Source organism: Sarcophilus harrisii, chromosome 2 (assembly GCF_902635505.1).
Source record: "Sarcophilus harrisii chromosome 2, mSarHar1.11, whole genome shotgun sequence".
NCBI classification, from domain to species: Eukaryota; Metazoa; Chordata; class Mammalia; order Dasyuromorphia; family Dasyuridae; genus Sarcophilus; species Sarcophilus harrisii.
In genome coordinates, this window is record NC_045427.1 from 570,058,442 (window position 1) to 570,074,344 (window position 15,903).

General features: G+C 35.9%; 1 protein-coding gene across 2 annotated transcripts in view; it reads left to right on the plus strand.

The window, feature by feature from the left end:
* Positions 1 to 6: 6 nt before the first annotated feature.
* NHLRC2 (NHL repeat containing 2) overlaps positions 7 to 15,903 on the plus strand; it is a 63,259-nt gene continuing 47,362 nt past the window's right edge. The window contains exons 1-2 of one of the 2 annotated variants that reach the window (XM_031955875.1): positions 7 to 382; positions 6,189 to 6,341. In XM_031955875.1, the coding sequence (XP_031811735.1) occupies positions 85 to 382; positions 6,189 to 6,341 (451 nt within the window). In that variant the 5' untranslated portion in view covers positions 7 to 84. Of the gene's footprint in view, positions 383 to 6,188; positions 6,342 to 6,376; positions 6,992 to 15,903 lie in introns of those variants that run through there. The other variant, XM_031955877.1, reaches the window with a different exon arrangement.

Consider the following 15,903-nt stretch of genomic DNA (forward strand, 5'->3'; position numbering starts at 1 on the left):
AAATAATTAAGACTTTGGTGCTTAAGACTCTAAACATAACAAAACGCAGGCTAGAGGTCAGTCCCGCCGTGGAGGGAGAGGTGAATGTGCCGCACTGAAAGCGAAGGGCTGACAAGACTTCCTCCCATTCCCTCCCCCTTCCTCCTCCTCCCTGCCCCCCCCTCCGGTCCCGGGGAAGGGATCCGGCTCGCGCAGCGGAGAGCGGCGGAGAACATGGCGGCCCCGGGCGCGCGCCTCTCGGCCCTGCTGCCGGCCCAGACCTCGCTGGAGTACGCGCTGCTCGACGCCGTCACCGCGCAGGAGAAAGACGCCCTGGTGTACCAGTACTTGCAGAAGGTGGACGGCTGGGAGCGGGACCTGGCCGTGCCCGAGTTCCCGGAAGGTGAGGGGGCCCCGCGCCGCCCCTCCCTGCCCGGAGCCGGTGGGGAGGGGGCCGGGAGCGGGGCCTGGCCTGTCAGCTACCTCCTCTCCGCGCCCGCCTCGGCCCCGCCGTCTCCCGTCTTCTGCGCTCCCGCAGCTTTCTGAGGCATCATCAGCCCCTTTTCTCCCGTGGGTCCCCTCGGGGGTATGTCCTGGGGCTTTCTGCCAAAATCCGAAGCTAGCCAGCCCCTGCCCCCGGGAGCCTAGAACCTATATTCGAGCTAGATGGAATTGTAGGCATCTGTCCTTTCCTCTCCCTGATTTCGGCGCCCCGCTTAGGGGTGGCCCCCCTGCTCCGCGCCCTGAGTGCCGCCGCTGCTCTGCCCCCCACGGCTCCGCACCCCCGCCAGGGTGCCCCCACTGCTCTGCGCCCCTCAAGCCTGCTCCCACGGCTCCGCACCTAGTGAATGCAGCCACTGCTGTGCAACTCTCAGGGGTGCACCTGCTGTTCTGCACCCCCGCAAGGGTGCCCCCACTGCTCTGCGCCCCTCAAACCTGCTCCCACGGCTCCGCACCTAGTGAATGCAGCCACTGCTGTGCAACTCTCAGGGGTGCACCTGCTGTTCTGCACCCCCCCAAGGGTGCCCCCACTGCTCTGTGCCCCTCAAGCGTGCTCCGCACCTAGTGAATGCAGCCACTGCTGTGCAACCCACTGAGGGTGTGCTTACTGCTCTGCACCCCTCAAGCCTGCTCCCACGGCTCCGCACCCTAGTGAATGCAGCCACTGCTGTGCAACCCACTGAGGGTGTGTTTACTGCTTTGCATCCCCTCAAGGGTGCCTCCATTGCTCTATACCCTATTGAGTGCAACCACTGCTCTGCAACCCTCTGAGGGGTGTGCCCATTGCACCTTCTTGGGGATCCAGCATCCATTGCTGTTTAACGGAGCTCTTCTTTGGCCCCTGTTCCCTGGCAGAGTGGACAAAGGAGAGGCCTTTTCTAGGTTTGCTGTGATGGAGGTGAACTGAGAGCTCATGCATTGTTAATACCCTTGAAGTAGCTAGGCTCAGTTATCACCCCTTGGAAAGCTGGGACCTGGCCCTTCCCTGGCCACAGGGCCCTTTTGTTTGCCTTGCCGAAACTGGACACCCACCCCTCAGGACTCTCCACTTACCAAGAACAGAGCCAGCTTTTCCTTGACAAAGCCCTAGTGGGTTTTCACAAAGGCATGTTAGTAAGTTCTAGAAGGTGTGTATCTAGAAGACAAGTCAAGTATTTATAAAGTGCTCACTATATTTCAGCACTGAGTTAAAACTCTGAGAAGACAAAGAAAGCAGGAAAACAACTCTGCCATCAAACTAATAGTCTGTAAGCCAGACGGAACCTGAAGAGTCCCTTCCTCTCATTTTACAGATGAAGAAACTGAGGAGAGAGACATTAAATTACTTCTTTAATATCACGTAGCTGGTAAACTCATGAGATAAAATTTGAACCCCGATCTACCAGATTCCAATTGTAATGCCTAGTCTGTTACATTAGGCTGGTTCTCAGGTTTTCTTAAAAAATGGACATTAGAGAGGATACAGATTTCTTTTGTTTTATATAAATCCTACTGTAACTTATACTACTTAAAATAAATGAATCTTTGGCAGGGGATTGAAATTTTTTAATGATGACTAATTTTGTTGTGATGATATTTGACTTCTAAAATACCATACCACTAAAAGCCATTGTTTGGAGCTTTGACTTCTGAGAGTCAGGGGAAGCTGAGATTTATTACAGATTGTCCTTTTTTGTTTATTCTCTGCCTCCCATTACTTTTCTTGCTATAGATAAACATTTCAACATTGTACAATACCAAATTTTAGTAGAACATTCTTTGAAATAAAGTAAGACAGATGCCCTATCAGATTAGATACATATCGTCCATGTATCCAAGCTTGTCATATGCTACAAAATCAATTGATATGAGAAGGGAGTACTTTTTTTTTTTTTTTTTAACTTAGGCACTTGGGGTTAACTGATTTGCCCAGGGTCATATAACTAGGAAATTTTAAGTGTCTGAGGCCAGATTTGAACTCTGGTCCTCCTGAATTCAAGGTTGGTGCTTTATCCACTGTGCCATCTTGCTGCCCCAAAGGGAGAACATTTCAAGCATGAGAGAACTTTAAGTGCCAGGCTGAAGAATTTGTATTTCTATAGACAGTGAAGATCTCAGAATACTTTTGAGCATGGGAAGGACATAATTAAAATTGCTTTAGGATGATGATTTTGGGAAACTAATTCATGACTATTGGAGACTACAAGCAAGGAGACCAATTAGAAAGCTTTGCCAATAGTCCAGGTGAGAAGGTGATAAGTGCCTGAATTTGGGTGGGAGTGGAGTTGGTAGATTTGAGAAAAGTGAACACTTGGTAACTAATTGAATTGGGACAGTGAAAAGAAAAGAATGAAGGGTGACTCGGATTGTAAACTAAAATAACTGGAAAGATGATAGTAGCCTTTCAATCAGTTAATCAATAATCATTCATTAGGACCTATAGCTTTGCAAGCTCTATTAGGTGTCAAGAATATAAATATATAAACAGTAAGAAGAACTTGGGTCTTGAGGAGCTTTCATTTCTACCATGGGAGAGAGAGAGAGAACAAGTATTCTCTTCTTTATCTGAGAATACATGTGTGTGTGTGTGTGTATACATATACATATATACACATGTAGAGAGAGAGTAGTTAAATGATAGTTTGGCAGGTGCCTCTAGAAAGCTCTGGAAAGAAGACTTCATGATGCTTGAGCTGTGCTTTGAGGGAAGAAAAGAATTCTATGACAAGGAGGAAGGGCATTCTGGGTGTTAAAAGATAGAATATTCTATGTAAAGAACATAGAGAAGGCTGGTGTGGCTGTGTAGAAAGGGAGTAATGTCTAGTAAGATTGTAAAGATAGGTTGATACCAGAAATAGGAAAATTTGGAGAAGGAATGGATTTAGATATAATATGATGGATTCCTATTGTAGACATGCTGAATTTTGACGTGCCTTTGTGACATCCATTAGGAAGTTGGAAGTGTAAACTTTGAGATTTGGGAGTCAGAAAACCAAGGGCCAAGATAGGCTCTTGGGGAACATAGTTACCAGGAACACAAGTAGAGGACTGACCTTGACCAAAGAGCTACCTCTATCTCAGAGAATTCAGCAGGGGAGATGTAAAGCAGGCTAGCTTTGATTCTCTCATTAAAGTAGGAGAGAAGTTCTGAGAGCCATTAGTGGTGACAGAAGATTAATTCCTCTTAAAGAATAGAAAAGTTAAAGAAGAGGAATAGGTTTGAAAGAACCATTTTCTGAAGTAGAGTAGAATCAAGAAAGAATAAAAGGATTTCCATGGAATAGAAATAGTCCTGTGGAAATTAGATAACATGAATTTCTAGTACATATTGTAGAACTTCCTCCAGGAGCATTCAGTAACATGATTATTCCAGGGTTAAGGATAGGTATGGTGAATGATGAAAAGTCATAGGAGCAAAGAATTCAGGGGTAGAAGATAATATTTGTTTGAAGTGGTAAACTTCAAGATTAATACTGTAGAGAGAATAGGGTCATTATGATAAGGATAAAGAATAGAGAGGTTTAGGAAGACAACAGAAGGAGAATGGATAAGTTAGGATCAAAATGGGAAATTTTAGAATTAAAGGTTTTAGAAAGAAAGATTCTGTTCAGTTATCATATATTTCATATAAACTTCAAAGATCAATGATTTCATTGGTGTTCTATATAGATCAAAACTTTTTGATGCCTTAATTGACAATTTAATGAGTTATTGCCAACAACTGTGGCAATGGTATTCCTATCTAAGTTGTTTGGGTCCTTTAAGAAGTCTCTAAACTCAAATGTTTTTTTAGAATGCTAAAAATTTTCAGTGAAGTAGGATCTGCTAGACCCTCATTCTAGCTGGAATAACCTTTGGAAAACCAAGTAACAAGTTAGAAAGGAGTATAATTTAGTGACTACCAAAAAGTTTATTCTGCTACTTTGTAGTCTTCTTTATGTTCCTTATCTCTGTAGCAAAACTTTTTTTTTTTTTTTTTTTTTTTTTTTTTTTTTTTGGTACAGCAGTGTTAGACTTTTTCAGTCTAGATCAAATGATCTTGAATCCAAATGAGTGGAATACAAGTTTAATGAAGTATTACTATTTTTTGAAGATTAGGGAATGAGGATATACAAAAAAAAGTCTGACTTTTTCCAGGAGGCTTAACATCTCTACTTGCCATCTCTAGTTCTGGTTGAGCATTCTCTCAAATTGATAGATACATTGGAACAGAAAGGGGAAATCAACAGACTACTTGTCACTTTGAGCCACTGCCTTTTATAACTGCATTGTTTTCCAATGTTTTGAGGTCCAGTATACCTAGTAATATTGTTTGTTTCCAGTCTTTCCTGATATTATCCATTGGCTTTCATGTAATTCGTTCTCAAATGATTTGTAATCTGATTCATAGTCTTCCTCTAAATTTGGGGACTCAATATATACCTGAATATCATATCTAATACAATGGCCTCTTAATTTCTCAGTCCTGTCTACTGCAATAAATGTTTTGTTCAACTTAGCCACCAGCAAAGGTAATTATATCTTAGGTCTCACCATTTTCTTTTTTTTTCCCATCATAAATGTTTGTTTTTCCACATTTATTTTATTTTTAATTTATAGTATAAAGCAAGCATTTTCATAATATAATATAATGAAAGAGATGATTACACAGGGAATTACAAATCTATTATGTACAACTTGCTATTTTAAATATATATTAAAATGATCATATAATTTTCTTTTTCTTCCTTTATTTTTTTTTTATGGTTTCTTTTTTTTTTATAGCCTTTTATTTACAAGATATATGCATGGGTAATTTTTCAGCATTGACCGTTGCAAAATCTTTTGTTCCAATTTTTCCCCTCCTTCCCTTCACCCTCTCCCCCAAGTGGCAGGTAGACCAATACATGTTAAATATGTTAAAGTATATGTTAAATACGATATATGTATACATGTCCATATGGTAATTTTGCATGATTTTATTTTTTAGTTTGGTAGATTGTCATTGATATACACACTTATTTTATATATTAACCCTGGGTTTCTCCACCTCCAGCCTTCTCTGCTACTACCCTCCCTCACACAAGTTTTGTTATCTGTCTCAACTGGATTCTTGCTATGATATTGAACTATTTTTAAGTTTGGGGGATTGGCTTTGATTGGCTCCCTTATCTTACTCTTGGAAGTGACTATTTGAAACTTTTCCTTCTCTCAAGTCCTTACCATACCACTTCCCCTTCTTTTTTCTGTAGAAAGACCCAACTCTTGCTTTGCTTGAAAGAGAAGTTAACAACCTCTTATTAATCAATGTGCTAGACTCTGTGCTAGCCAAGTACTAGTGAGATGTGGACAAAAATGTTTTGAAACAATCCCCGTTCCTACCAAGCTTGTGTTTTCTTGTGGAATGACATATACACATTTTTATGTTTCTTGGTAGCAAAAGCTTTTTAATCAAACGCATTTATTGTGTATGGTAATTATGTTTTAGGAGCTCAGGATACAAAGTCAGAAGTGAAACAGTCCTTGCTCACAGAGTCTAAACCTAATACAGATATGTACAAAATCCATACAAAACCATGAACAGATGCATCTCAGTTGAACATGCCTTAAGTCAGAAATTTGAGTTGCCTCTTAAATTTTTTGGCCTGTTGTACTACAATTATTTTTAAGACCATTTTATTTTTTTCTTTACGTTGTAGTTGAATTATCTATTTATTTTACAACTAAAAATTCTTTTATATTAATTTCAGGATTAGAATGGCTGAATACAGAAGGTTCCATTTCTGTCTATAAGGATCTTTGTGGAAAAGTAGTAGTCCTGGATTTCTTTACTTACTGCTGCATCAACTGCATCCACCTGTTACCTGATCTTCATGCATTAGAACACAAATACACTGATAAAGGTATTGTACTTCAATTAGCTATTAAGAAAATTTCCTGGCAAGTGTAAAGGAAGTATAGTTGAGTCATTTATTTGTGGATGACTAAACATTTGGCAAGACTTCAATGATTCTTGAAGTAATTTTTGATCTCTGCTAATCTAAAGAGAGCACTTTATTAAAACTTTTCATAAAGGGTTAAGTTTAATTATTGTGAGCCGTCTAATAAGAGGACCAACATTTAGAGCATCATTTCATCCTACCTTATAATTGCAAATGATTCTAAGATCAGTATAGCTTTTGTTTTCCTACTATATGCTCAAACTTATTTTTAAATGTTTTTAAATTAAAATATATAACTACTTATAACTTTTGTTCTTGACTACATTATGGTACAATTTTTAATTCAGTGTTATTGTTGCCTACTTAAATATAATTTGGCACAGATTGTAAATATTATAAAATATTATAACAGTTACCTTTTCTTTGGTCACAGCCATATATAAAATGTGTTTTGTGAAACCCAGTATTTCCCAGTGTGGTGATCTTCCCTGGCTTGTGAATAGATATTCAGCAACATGCAAAATATGGGGAGAAACCTCAAAGAATGGAGTAAAGGAAGATTATGAGTTGTAGGAATGTTGGAGGGAATGTACCAAAAGGAAAAGTAGCAGGTACAATAAAACTTAAATTAATTGAATTATTTAGATGATAGGGAATTGCAGTTTATTATGCTTTGTAAATTAACAATAATGGAAAGGATTTTGGACCCCAATTAGAAGACTGAGTTCTATTTTTGACTATGATATTCTAGATTTATGACTTTGGGATAATTCTGTCATTTGTAAAATGGGGGTTGGATTAAGTGATTTCTAAGGTCTCTTCCAATTCTAAATGCCAGTGATTCATTATGGAATGTAATTTTGATCTTTCTTTGGTGATTGAGAATTTTATGGTTCCTGAAGGATCATTTTTATGAATACCTATTACATAGTATTATATATATTGAATATATAAAAAATGCCCTCCCCCCCAATGTCAGAGTAATACCTAGGAATTGTTTATTTTAAACCTCTACTTTAAGATTTTTCTTTCATCATTGGCTTCTTGATTGATAAAAGGATAATTTCAGAGAAAAAATTCTAATTTATTTTTAATGGGGCTCCCTATTACCTCCAAGATCAAAAACAAATTCTTCTGGCATTTAAAGCTCTTTGCAACCGAGATACAACCTACCTTTCAAAATGTTTTCATTATTCTCCTTTGTATACTTGATATCCAAACTGACCTTCTTGCTATTCCTTACAATTGACAGTCCATTCCTGTCTTTATGCATTTGCATACAGGTTGTCTCTTTTGCCCCCTAAGTGTTTTTTATTCTTGTAATTGTATAAGCTATTTCTTATGCCCAGAATGCTCCCCTTTCCTACCTTAACTGTAAGTTCCTTGAGGGAAAGGATTATTTCACTTGAGTTTAGTGTTTAGTGTATCTAGTAGCCTGACTAATTGATTCAAATAGTTTTTATTTAACTAAAGAGAAGAAAGAAAAAAAAGGAAGTTTCTAATACTTAAGAAAGCATTATCTCTGGAAAGTCAAATTTACATAAAAATGAATGGCATCTTAAAAGTTTAGAGGAGAAAAGATGAGGATTGGCAGAAACAATTAGGAACTGCCTATATATTGATTTCATATCATTTTGGAATATGTAGTCATCACTATACTTTGCAAAAATAGGTGGGAAGATAGGTTTCTTGAGGAATTTGAAATAAACTTTTGCTTAAAGGGTAACTGATACTTAATGCTTATTCAAACCACTTCTTAGTCCTTTATGTGTTAAAAAAATCATAATTTTATTTGGCTATTCAAAGAATTCAATTTATACCATAATTGTTTTTAAGCACAATTTTTATTTGCACAATAGAAATATCAAAAAAAAATTTTACCTCTATTAATTATATCTTAAAACACCAACTTGTAAGTAAGTAGTCATTGGCTGTTTGCTAGATAGTTTACAAATATTTTGTTCCTTAATCTGTATTTGTGGAATAGACTAGATTAGGGAGAATCAGAAATAATGAAATTCAGTTAACTCAGTATTTGATTTAACCTAAAAGTATAAATTACTAAGTAAAGTAATTTAGATTTAGATTAGAAGTAGAAAGCAGTTATTCTACCATATTCCTTAACGAATTCAAAATGTATAAGTGACCTGAATATTAAAAATGAAAAGTTAGAAGAGAAGCAAATCATATTCCTAGCCAATGGAATGCATTCTTTCTTACCTCTGCCACTTAGAATCCTTGATTATACAAGGCCTAGCTTATGCTATCTGATAGATGAGATCTTTCCTGATCTTCTCTTCCTCCCACTCTGCCCTGTGTCCCACTAGATCCTAATGTGTCCCCTTCAAAATATCTTCTGTTTATTTTGTACATATTTTGTATTTATATGTGTACGTGTTGCCCTAAAATACTGTAAGATAAATTCCTTGCCAAACAAGGGGAAAAAGCAATGGATAAAATAGATAATTTTGATTATATGAAAAAGAAAGTCAGTCTATAGGATTAAGGATCTATTATGTAACTAATAGGTATAGCTAAGTGCATAGTGGATAGAATGCTGCTCTTGGAGCCAGGAACATTCATCTTCCTGAGTTCATATCTGGATTCAGACACTTAATAGCTGTGTGACTCAAGGAAATTCACTGTACCCCATTTGCCTCAGTTTCCTCATCTATAAAATGAGCTCAAGAAGGAAATGATACTCTAGTATCAAGAAAACCAAGCCAAGAAAACCCCAAGTGGGAGTATGAAATCAGACATGACTGAAAACAACTGAATAGTAGCAACAATGTAATCAACATTGTTATAGACACTGGTATTATTATGAATGCTAAGAATGAAATACTTTCTGCTCATTGAGCTTACATTCTTCTAATGGAGGAAAGAACAAATACATATAAAAATATATACTACAAAACAATAAAGTTACTTAATAAACACACAAAGAAGTTAAATACAAGGTGGTTTGGGAGGAAGAGCATTACTAGTTTGGGGTTCAGGAAAGGCTTTGCAGAACATGATATCGCTTCTGCATCTTTAAGAAAGAGAAGAACTCTGAGAAGGTAGTAAGAAAAGAATGTGTTGAAGGCAAGGGGGACAGTTTTTGTGAACAAAAATACACACACACACACACACACACACACACACACAAATTAATACATTTAAAGTTAGAAGGAAAATGCTTAATTGGAGAAAAAAAATCTTTGTATCAAATATCTCTTATAAGCGTTCAGTTATCCAAGTTATGAAGACAAGTAATAGAAATATATAAGACCAAAAGCTGTTGATCAATAGAGAAGTGATCAAAGGATGTGAATAAGTTTTCAAAAGAATTACAAATTGTTTACTAACTAATCTTTGTGGTTCAGAGTCTTTGAATTTCCCTTTTTATATTAGCACTACCCACTCCAACCCCATATTCTACCCTTCCCAAATTTCTAGGTTGTTTGCTCCAGCCCCCCACCCCTTCCTTTAACACTCTTTCCATTGTGCTTCATTCTCATTTTAATAAACCTTCTTTTATCTCAAGCATCACATTCTTCCCATCTTGTACTTAGTTACACCATTCTATAGTATTGTGTGAAACTTCTCTCATATCTTGACATGTGGGTCCAGGAAGGATGAGCAGCTTTTATTCTTTGCTGCTACTTTTGAACCATTCTTCTTTTAACATTCACTTCAACTCTATCGCAGATTCTTAAACTGTGATTTGTGACCCTACATGGAATCTTGTAACAATATAGGGTTTGTGAAATTGTGGTTTGTTACCAATAAATATTTGGTTTGTATACCTATTTTATATGTCTGTATAACCAGGGTCATATAAAAATTTCTCAGACAAAAAGGAAGCGTGAGTAGAAAAAGTTTAAGAAGCTCTGAATAATATCACTTTCTCTATATCTGGCCCTAATTATCTCCTAGCTCTCAGATTTTTCTTTTTTGAGTTCAATACCTGGATCACAGTATTCCTCTTTGTTCCAATACCTATTCTTATATTTGGAGTATTAAATATATATAGGCGCACTTCCTCTCAGTATTTCAGTAAGATGGCACAGAAACTAAAATGCCTCTAGCAGGAAAGTATAATAGTTCTATTTCTAATGAGGAGAAGATTATAAATTTATATTAAGAGAAGCAGTTACACCTAAAGTTTATCATATGTAACTTCTTTGGATTTTTACTAAATAAATTCTGTTTTCTTTGGATCAAAATGCCTTTTGACATCATTATCTGATATGACTGTTCTTATCTGCAGTGGTACTATTTCTGTTCTTGAAGTGGCATTCCCTAGACTATTTAAAATTCCAGTGGATATTCAGTCCATGTTATCAGTAAGCCAAAAATGGTCAGCTGTGTGAGGAAGTATTTATTAATTCAAAAATAGCCTGAACAAGCATTAACTTTATAACTAAACTTCCTTCTCTGAAAAATAAAGCTTTAAAACCATGTACATACTCTTGCAGGAATTAATCAGAATCATTTTTACTGTGAGGATAAAAGGAAATTTATAAATTTTAAGAGGCCTAGCTACCAAATTATAGGAGATGGTTCTAATGTTGAAAGATTTTTTAAGTTGCGTATGTTAACTGCTCTAATTTATAATAATTCAACAAGTATTTTTAGCAAACTGACCTGTACCTACTTTTTTATGCTATCGTCACCCCCAAACAATGCTTTTTGTGAGGCTATAATGATTCTATATAATTGCCTAATTCCCACAATTAACTTGTCAAGCATTACTAGAGCAAAAAGTAGTTTACTAAATGCAATTTATTCCTGTTTTTGTAAAAGCAAATCTCTTTTTGGCAAATAAATTAAGAGCCTCCTTTTTAAAAGGGATTTGCAAAGCATTTATATCTGTGAGTTTAAATTAGCTAGATTTAACAAAATATAACTAAAATAACTTGCATTTTGGTTGGGAAAAATGATTGCCAAATAATTTTTTTTTAAAAGTGCTATGAAATAAAAGTTTGAATGCTAATATTGAATAAATACTTTTATTACTGCTGAGTGAATACAGATATCTATATATAGTAAAACAACATGACAAACATTTTTGTTAAATATATAAAACAAGGCATAGATATTTTAATATAATACACAATAATATATTTCTAAAATATAGAGAGGTTTTGTCAGGAGGAGGCAACGATTTGGGGTATTAGTAAATTAAATTTTGAGGGTTAAAATAATTTTGAAGGCTTGACAGTTTGGGGCTCAGTGCAAACTGTACAATTCCATCTTCAAACAGGAAAATTTGAAGGACTTTACCAATTAGAGGATCCATTAACAGAGGTCCTCCATGATATTTTTAATAAATTGATTCCTTCCTCTTTACCTTACTTTAGCATAGATCATAATTTCCTTACAGGAGAGGTAGGAGCTGCTTCCCTACATTATTAAGTCAGCCACAGTTCAGTGAGTAAGCAGAAAATTGGGTGATACTTTTCTGACTAAACCTTTCAGATTCCAGGAGTCTGTGTTTGTCAATGAGACACACTATAACTTCCTCTTCAACTTTAACCATTATTTGACCCATTACTGAGAAAATTTTATAAGAGCGTCTGTTCCCAAAAGATTTGTTAATCAAAGTATCATGGTTATGGTTCAGTTTTGTTTCCTTACTTGAAGGAATTATAAGCTTGAGGAAAAGGTCAGTGTTTGATACTTTTATATTCTTCCTCCACATACCCAGTGATGAAAACAACATTTGGTGAAATGTGTGGTTGATTAATTTCCTGAAGACCTTAGGTATTAGTCAGTTTATTGGAGACTGTATGTAAGTTATTATTCTAAATGCTGAATTTCAAATGTGTAGAATAGATTGAAGTCCTGCATCATTCAGTAGAAATCACTGTGATCAAAGTAGGTTTAATGGAAGTAGAATTTAAGAATTAAGAATCAAAGCTGGACTTTGAAGAAAAAATAAAATTTAAATATAAGGAAATGTATTCCAGGAAAAAAGAACTGACTGCATGACTAAAAATCCAAAGGCATAGACAAATTGAATAAGTAATCTAACATAAAGTGCTCAATTGATCATGATGACGACAAATGAATTAAAATTGTTTTCCACATGGGAATATTGATGTAATGTTCCATAGATTATCTGGATCTTGTTGTCCCATACTTGGAAGATCAATTTTCTGCTTATTTCTAGGCCCACCACTCAAACATTTGCACTTCTCTTTGTATCTTTTTAAAAACTGAGGCAGTTTTATTTTGTTATATGCCTAAAAATAACTCTTGCCTATTTCTAGGATTCCTCCATCACCTCTTACTACCCATCTCTCTACCTGTAGTGCAATTGTTACATAGCTTAAGTGCCTCTTGTTAGAGTGGACCAAACTTTTTTTCCTCCCTCCTACATCAGTGGAACATAAGTTTGGCAAATCTTCCCAAGCCAAAAAGACTTTAAGTATGGCACAGATGATGGACTATTTTTTGTCCAAGAACTGGCCTAGTATAATTCAAGAGGCTTATCACTAGAATACCCAGCACCAGTTGATGGGATTTTATTTGTTTTGTAGCCTCTGCAGTTTATAAAGACCCTCTATTAAGTTGTAGAAAGGCAGATTACAGGTATTTGTGGAAGGAGTTTGGTCCTTGAAGTGCTGAAGTAAGTTAAATATATTCTCATTTGATTCTCAAAATGACTGATACATGGGATAATATAGATTTCATCTTCCCCCTTTTTATATATGAGGAAACAAGAAAAAAAGCAACTTACCAAGATCAAAAATTTAATGTCAGAACTGGACGCAAGTTCAGGTCTTCCTGGCTCAAAATCCAGGGTTCTTCCTATCATACCACATAATTAGAAGTTTAGGATTTCCAGAGAGGACATTATTTCAGTAGGACTCCAAAGAGTAAGAGAAGGCTTCCTGAAGAAACATGCATAGCATAAATTATTTTAAACACTTAGGGCAAGTGTTACCTCTTGGTGTCTGCCCTCCTGATATCCATGCCCCCAGACCATGTACCACCATCATATCTTGAAGCCATGGTGCAGGATGAGGATCTTAAGCAATCTTAGAAGAGCGTTTGTGACATAGGGCACTGGACTGGAGTTAAGACTTGAATTCAAATGTGGCCTCAGACCCTTATTAGGTATGTGACCCTGGGCAGTTCTTTTTGCCTCAAGTTGCTCTCATCTGTAAATTGAAGATGATAATAGCACCTGCTCCCAGAAATATGGTAAGGATCAAATGAGGTGATAATTGTAGCAAAGTGTAGTACAATGAGTGGCACATATATGGGCTCTATAAATATGTTAGCTGTTATTATTAATAGCAAGCATTTATTAAGTACCTAGGCACTAAGGGTGCCTAGTCTTGTCCTCAAGGAGTTTACAGTCTATTAAGAGAGACAACAAATACATATACAAACACAATAAAAACAAAATACATGCAAGGTAATTTTGAGGAGGGAAAGAACAGGTGGAGAGAAATCATCTCACTTTAGTTTTCTCATTTGTAAAATGAGGGAATTGAACTAAATGGCCTCTCAGGTCATTGATAATAACACTCACTTAAATTTATGTAACATAGTTTTCAGAGAACTCTTGCATATGTTGTCTCATTTGAACCTCAGACTAGCCCTGTAAGGGACTCAGGGCAGATCATCATATCCCTATTTATACATAGAAAAGTGAGCTTTAGAGCAAGTAAATGACTGGAAAAGCAGATCTGAACGAGAATTCAGGTGTTCGATTCTTACTGCAGTATTGCTTTTTCTGCTCAATATCTTGGAGTTACTAGGGAATGAATACTTTATTTTCTTTTTGAAGGTGAACGGGCTAAGAGCTATGTCCAGAGTCACATAGTAAGAAGGATTGGAAGCCAAAAAAAGGCCATTTCATTGCTCCATGGTTCCATCTTCCCTCAGTCTCCTATTGCAATTCAATCTGCATCCATAATCTGCCTCTGACAATGGTTTCCAGGCCAACTCAAGTGATATTCTTTAGCCATGAGTTTTCTGCTATTAAGAACATCTAAATCAGATCAGTTCTTCATTCAACTTAGCATTCTGAGATAACATGGAATAGGAGAAATTACATTTACTTAGGATTCAAATCATCTCCCTCTGATTTCTATCTCTACCTACCCACCTCATGAGGAACTACCTACCTTATGAGGATCAAATGAAATAATGTATAGAAAGAACTTTGCAAATCTTAATTTTCTCACAATTGACTGAAAAGTATAGAGAATAGAAAATCCAGTTGTGCTTACAATTTGTTGATTATAAAAAAGTATTTTACCCATAACAAAGTGCCTCTCCAGAAGTTGTCCAAAAACCTATCTCTTTCTGAACATATGTTAAGATTGTACAAGGTCACTTGATAGTTATAACCAAAGAATTTTGCAGTCATCTTCTCATTATCAAATATCAAGGGAGAGTAAATCAAACAAAAAGACATAAATCACAGAAGTGTTCCCTCCTGTCATACCTGGACCTAGCATTAACTAGAGAGAGAGAGTGGATTGGATTGCTTTGGAGAAATTGCATTGTCAGACAACTAGCATTGTCTAAGCACTCAGATGCATATGCATGTTCATATCTCCCCACATACGTCAGTACTGTGCTAGAAACTGGATCTAAAAATGCAGAAGTGAGAAAACATCTCCCCTCAAAGAGTTTGCATTTTATTTAAAGTGATCTTATGTTTCTTAATTCAAAAATTCACAAATGTAGCAAAGTATCAAAAATATTGTTTACTTTATAGCAACACCAAGATATGATTTGTGGAAGAATTTGATTGACTTCTCTGAGATTAACATCAAAAAGTTAATGATGTGTTCATAAATATGTCTTTTCCTACCTTAGCTTCCTGAAAATGGCTTTCTTGTTTTACTCCCCCACCCCCCATTTATTATAGTTACTCTATGCCAGTTTAGGTATTTGCATATTCTCATTGTCCTGAGTTGAAAGTGGAAACAGTTTTTTGGAACAAATTCGTTACGCAGGGGTTATTATTGTGCCTTATATGCATGATACAAAAGAATTGTATTGAGAATTTATTATTTATGTTATTAAGGTACTTTTAGTCCCTTAATTTCAAGGTCAATGTTAGTTCTAAAAAATCCAAAAAGTATATATTCTTATTATGAATCTCAAGTTTAGGGATAAAGTTTCTATTTAGAAAAACCAAATGATTTTCAAACCAAATGATACTTTCTATAATATAAAACTTAAATTAATTTCTTATTTTAACTCAGGTATTTATTATTATAATTACTGTCAAAACTCTCTTGGGAAAAAAATCTCAGTACAATTTTTTTTAAACATTAATAAATTTTATGCCTACAACATTGCTAGCATAAAACTTTAGAGGAGACAATATTTTCTCCTGATACTTTTATTTGTATAATATTCAGCTTTAATAATATTTTAAAATATTTTTACTTTACAATTGACTTTTTTTTTCTTTTGAAATTCATGACTTGCTTATGAAATGATTAGAAATGTTATTAGAATGTTTTCTAAGCAAATAGAAATTTTGGCATAATAATTCATATAC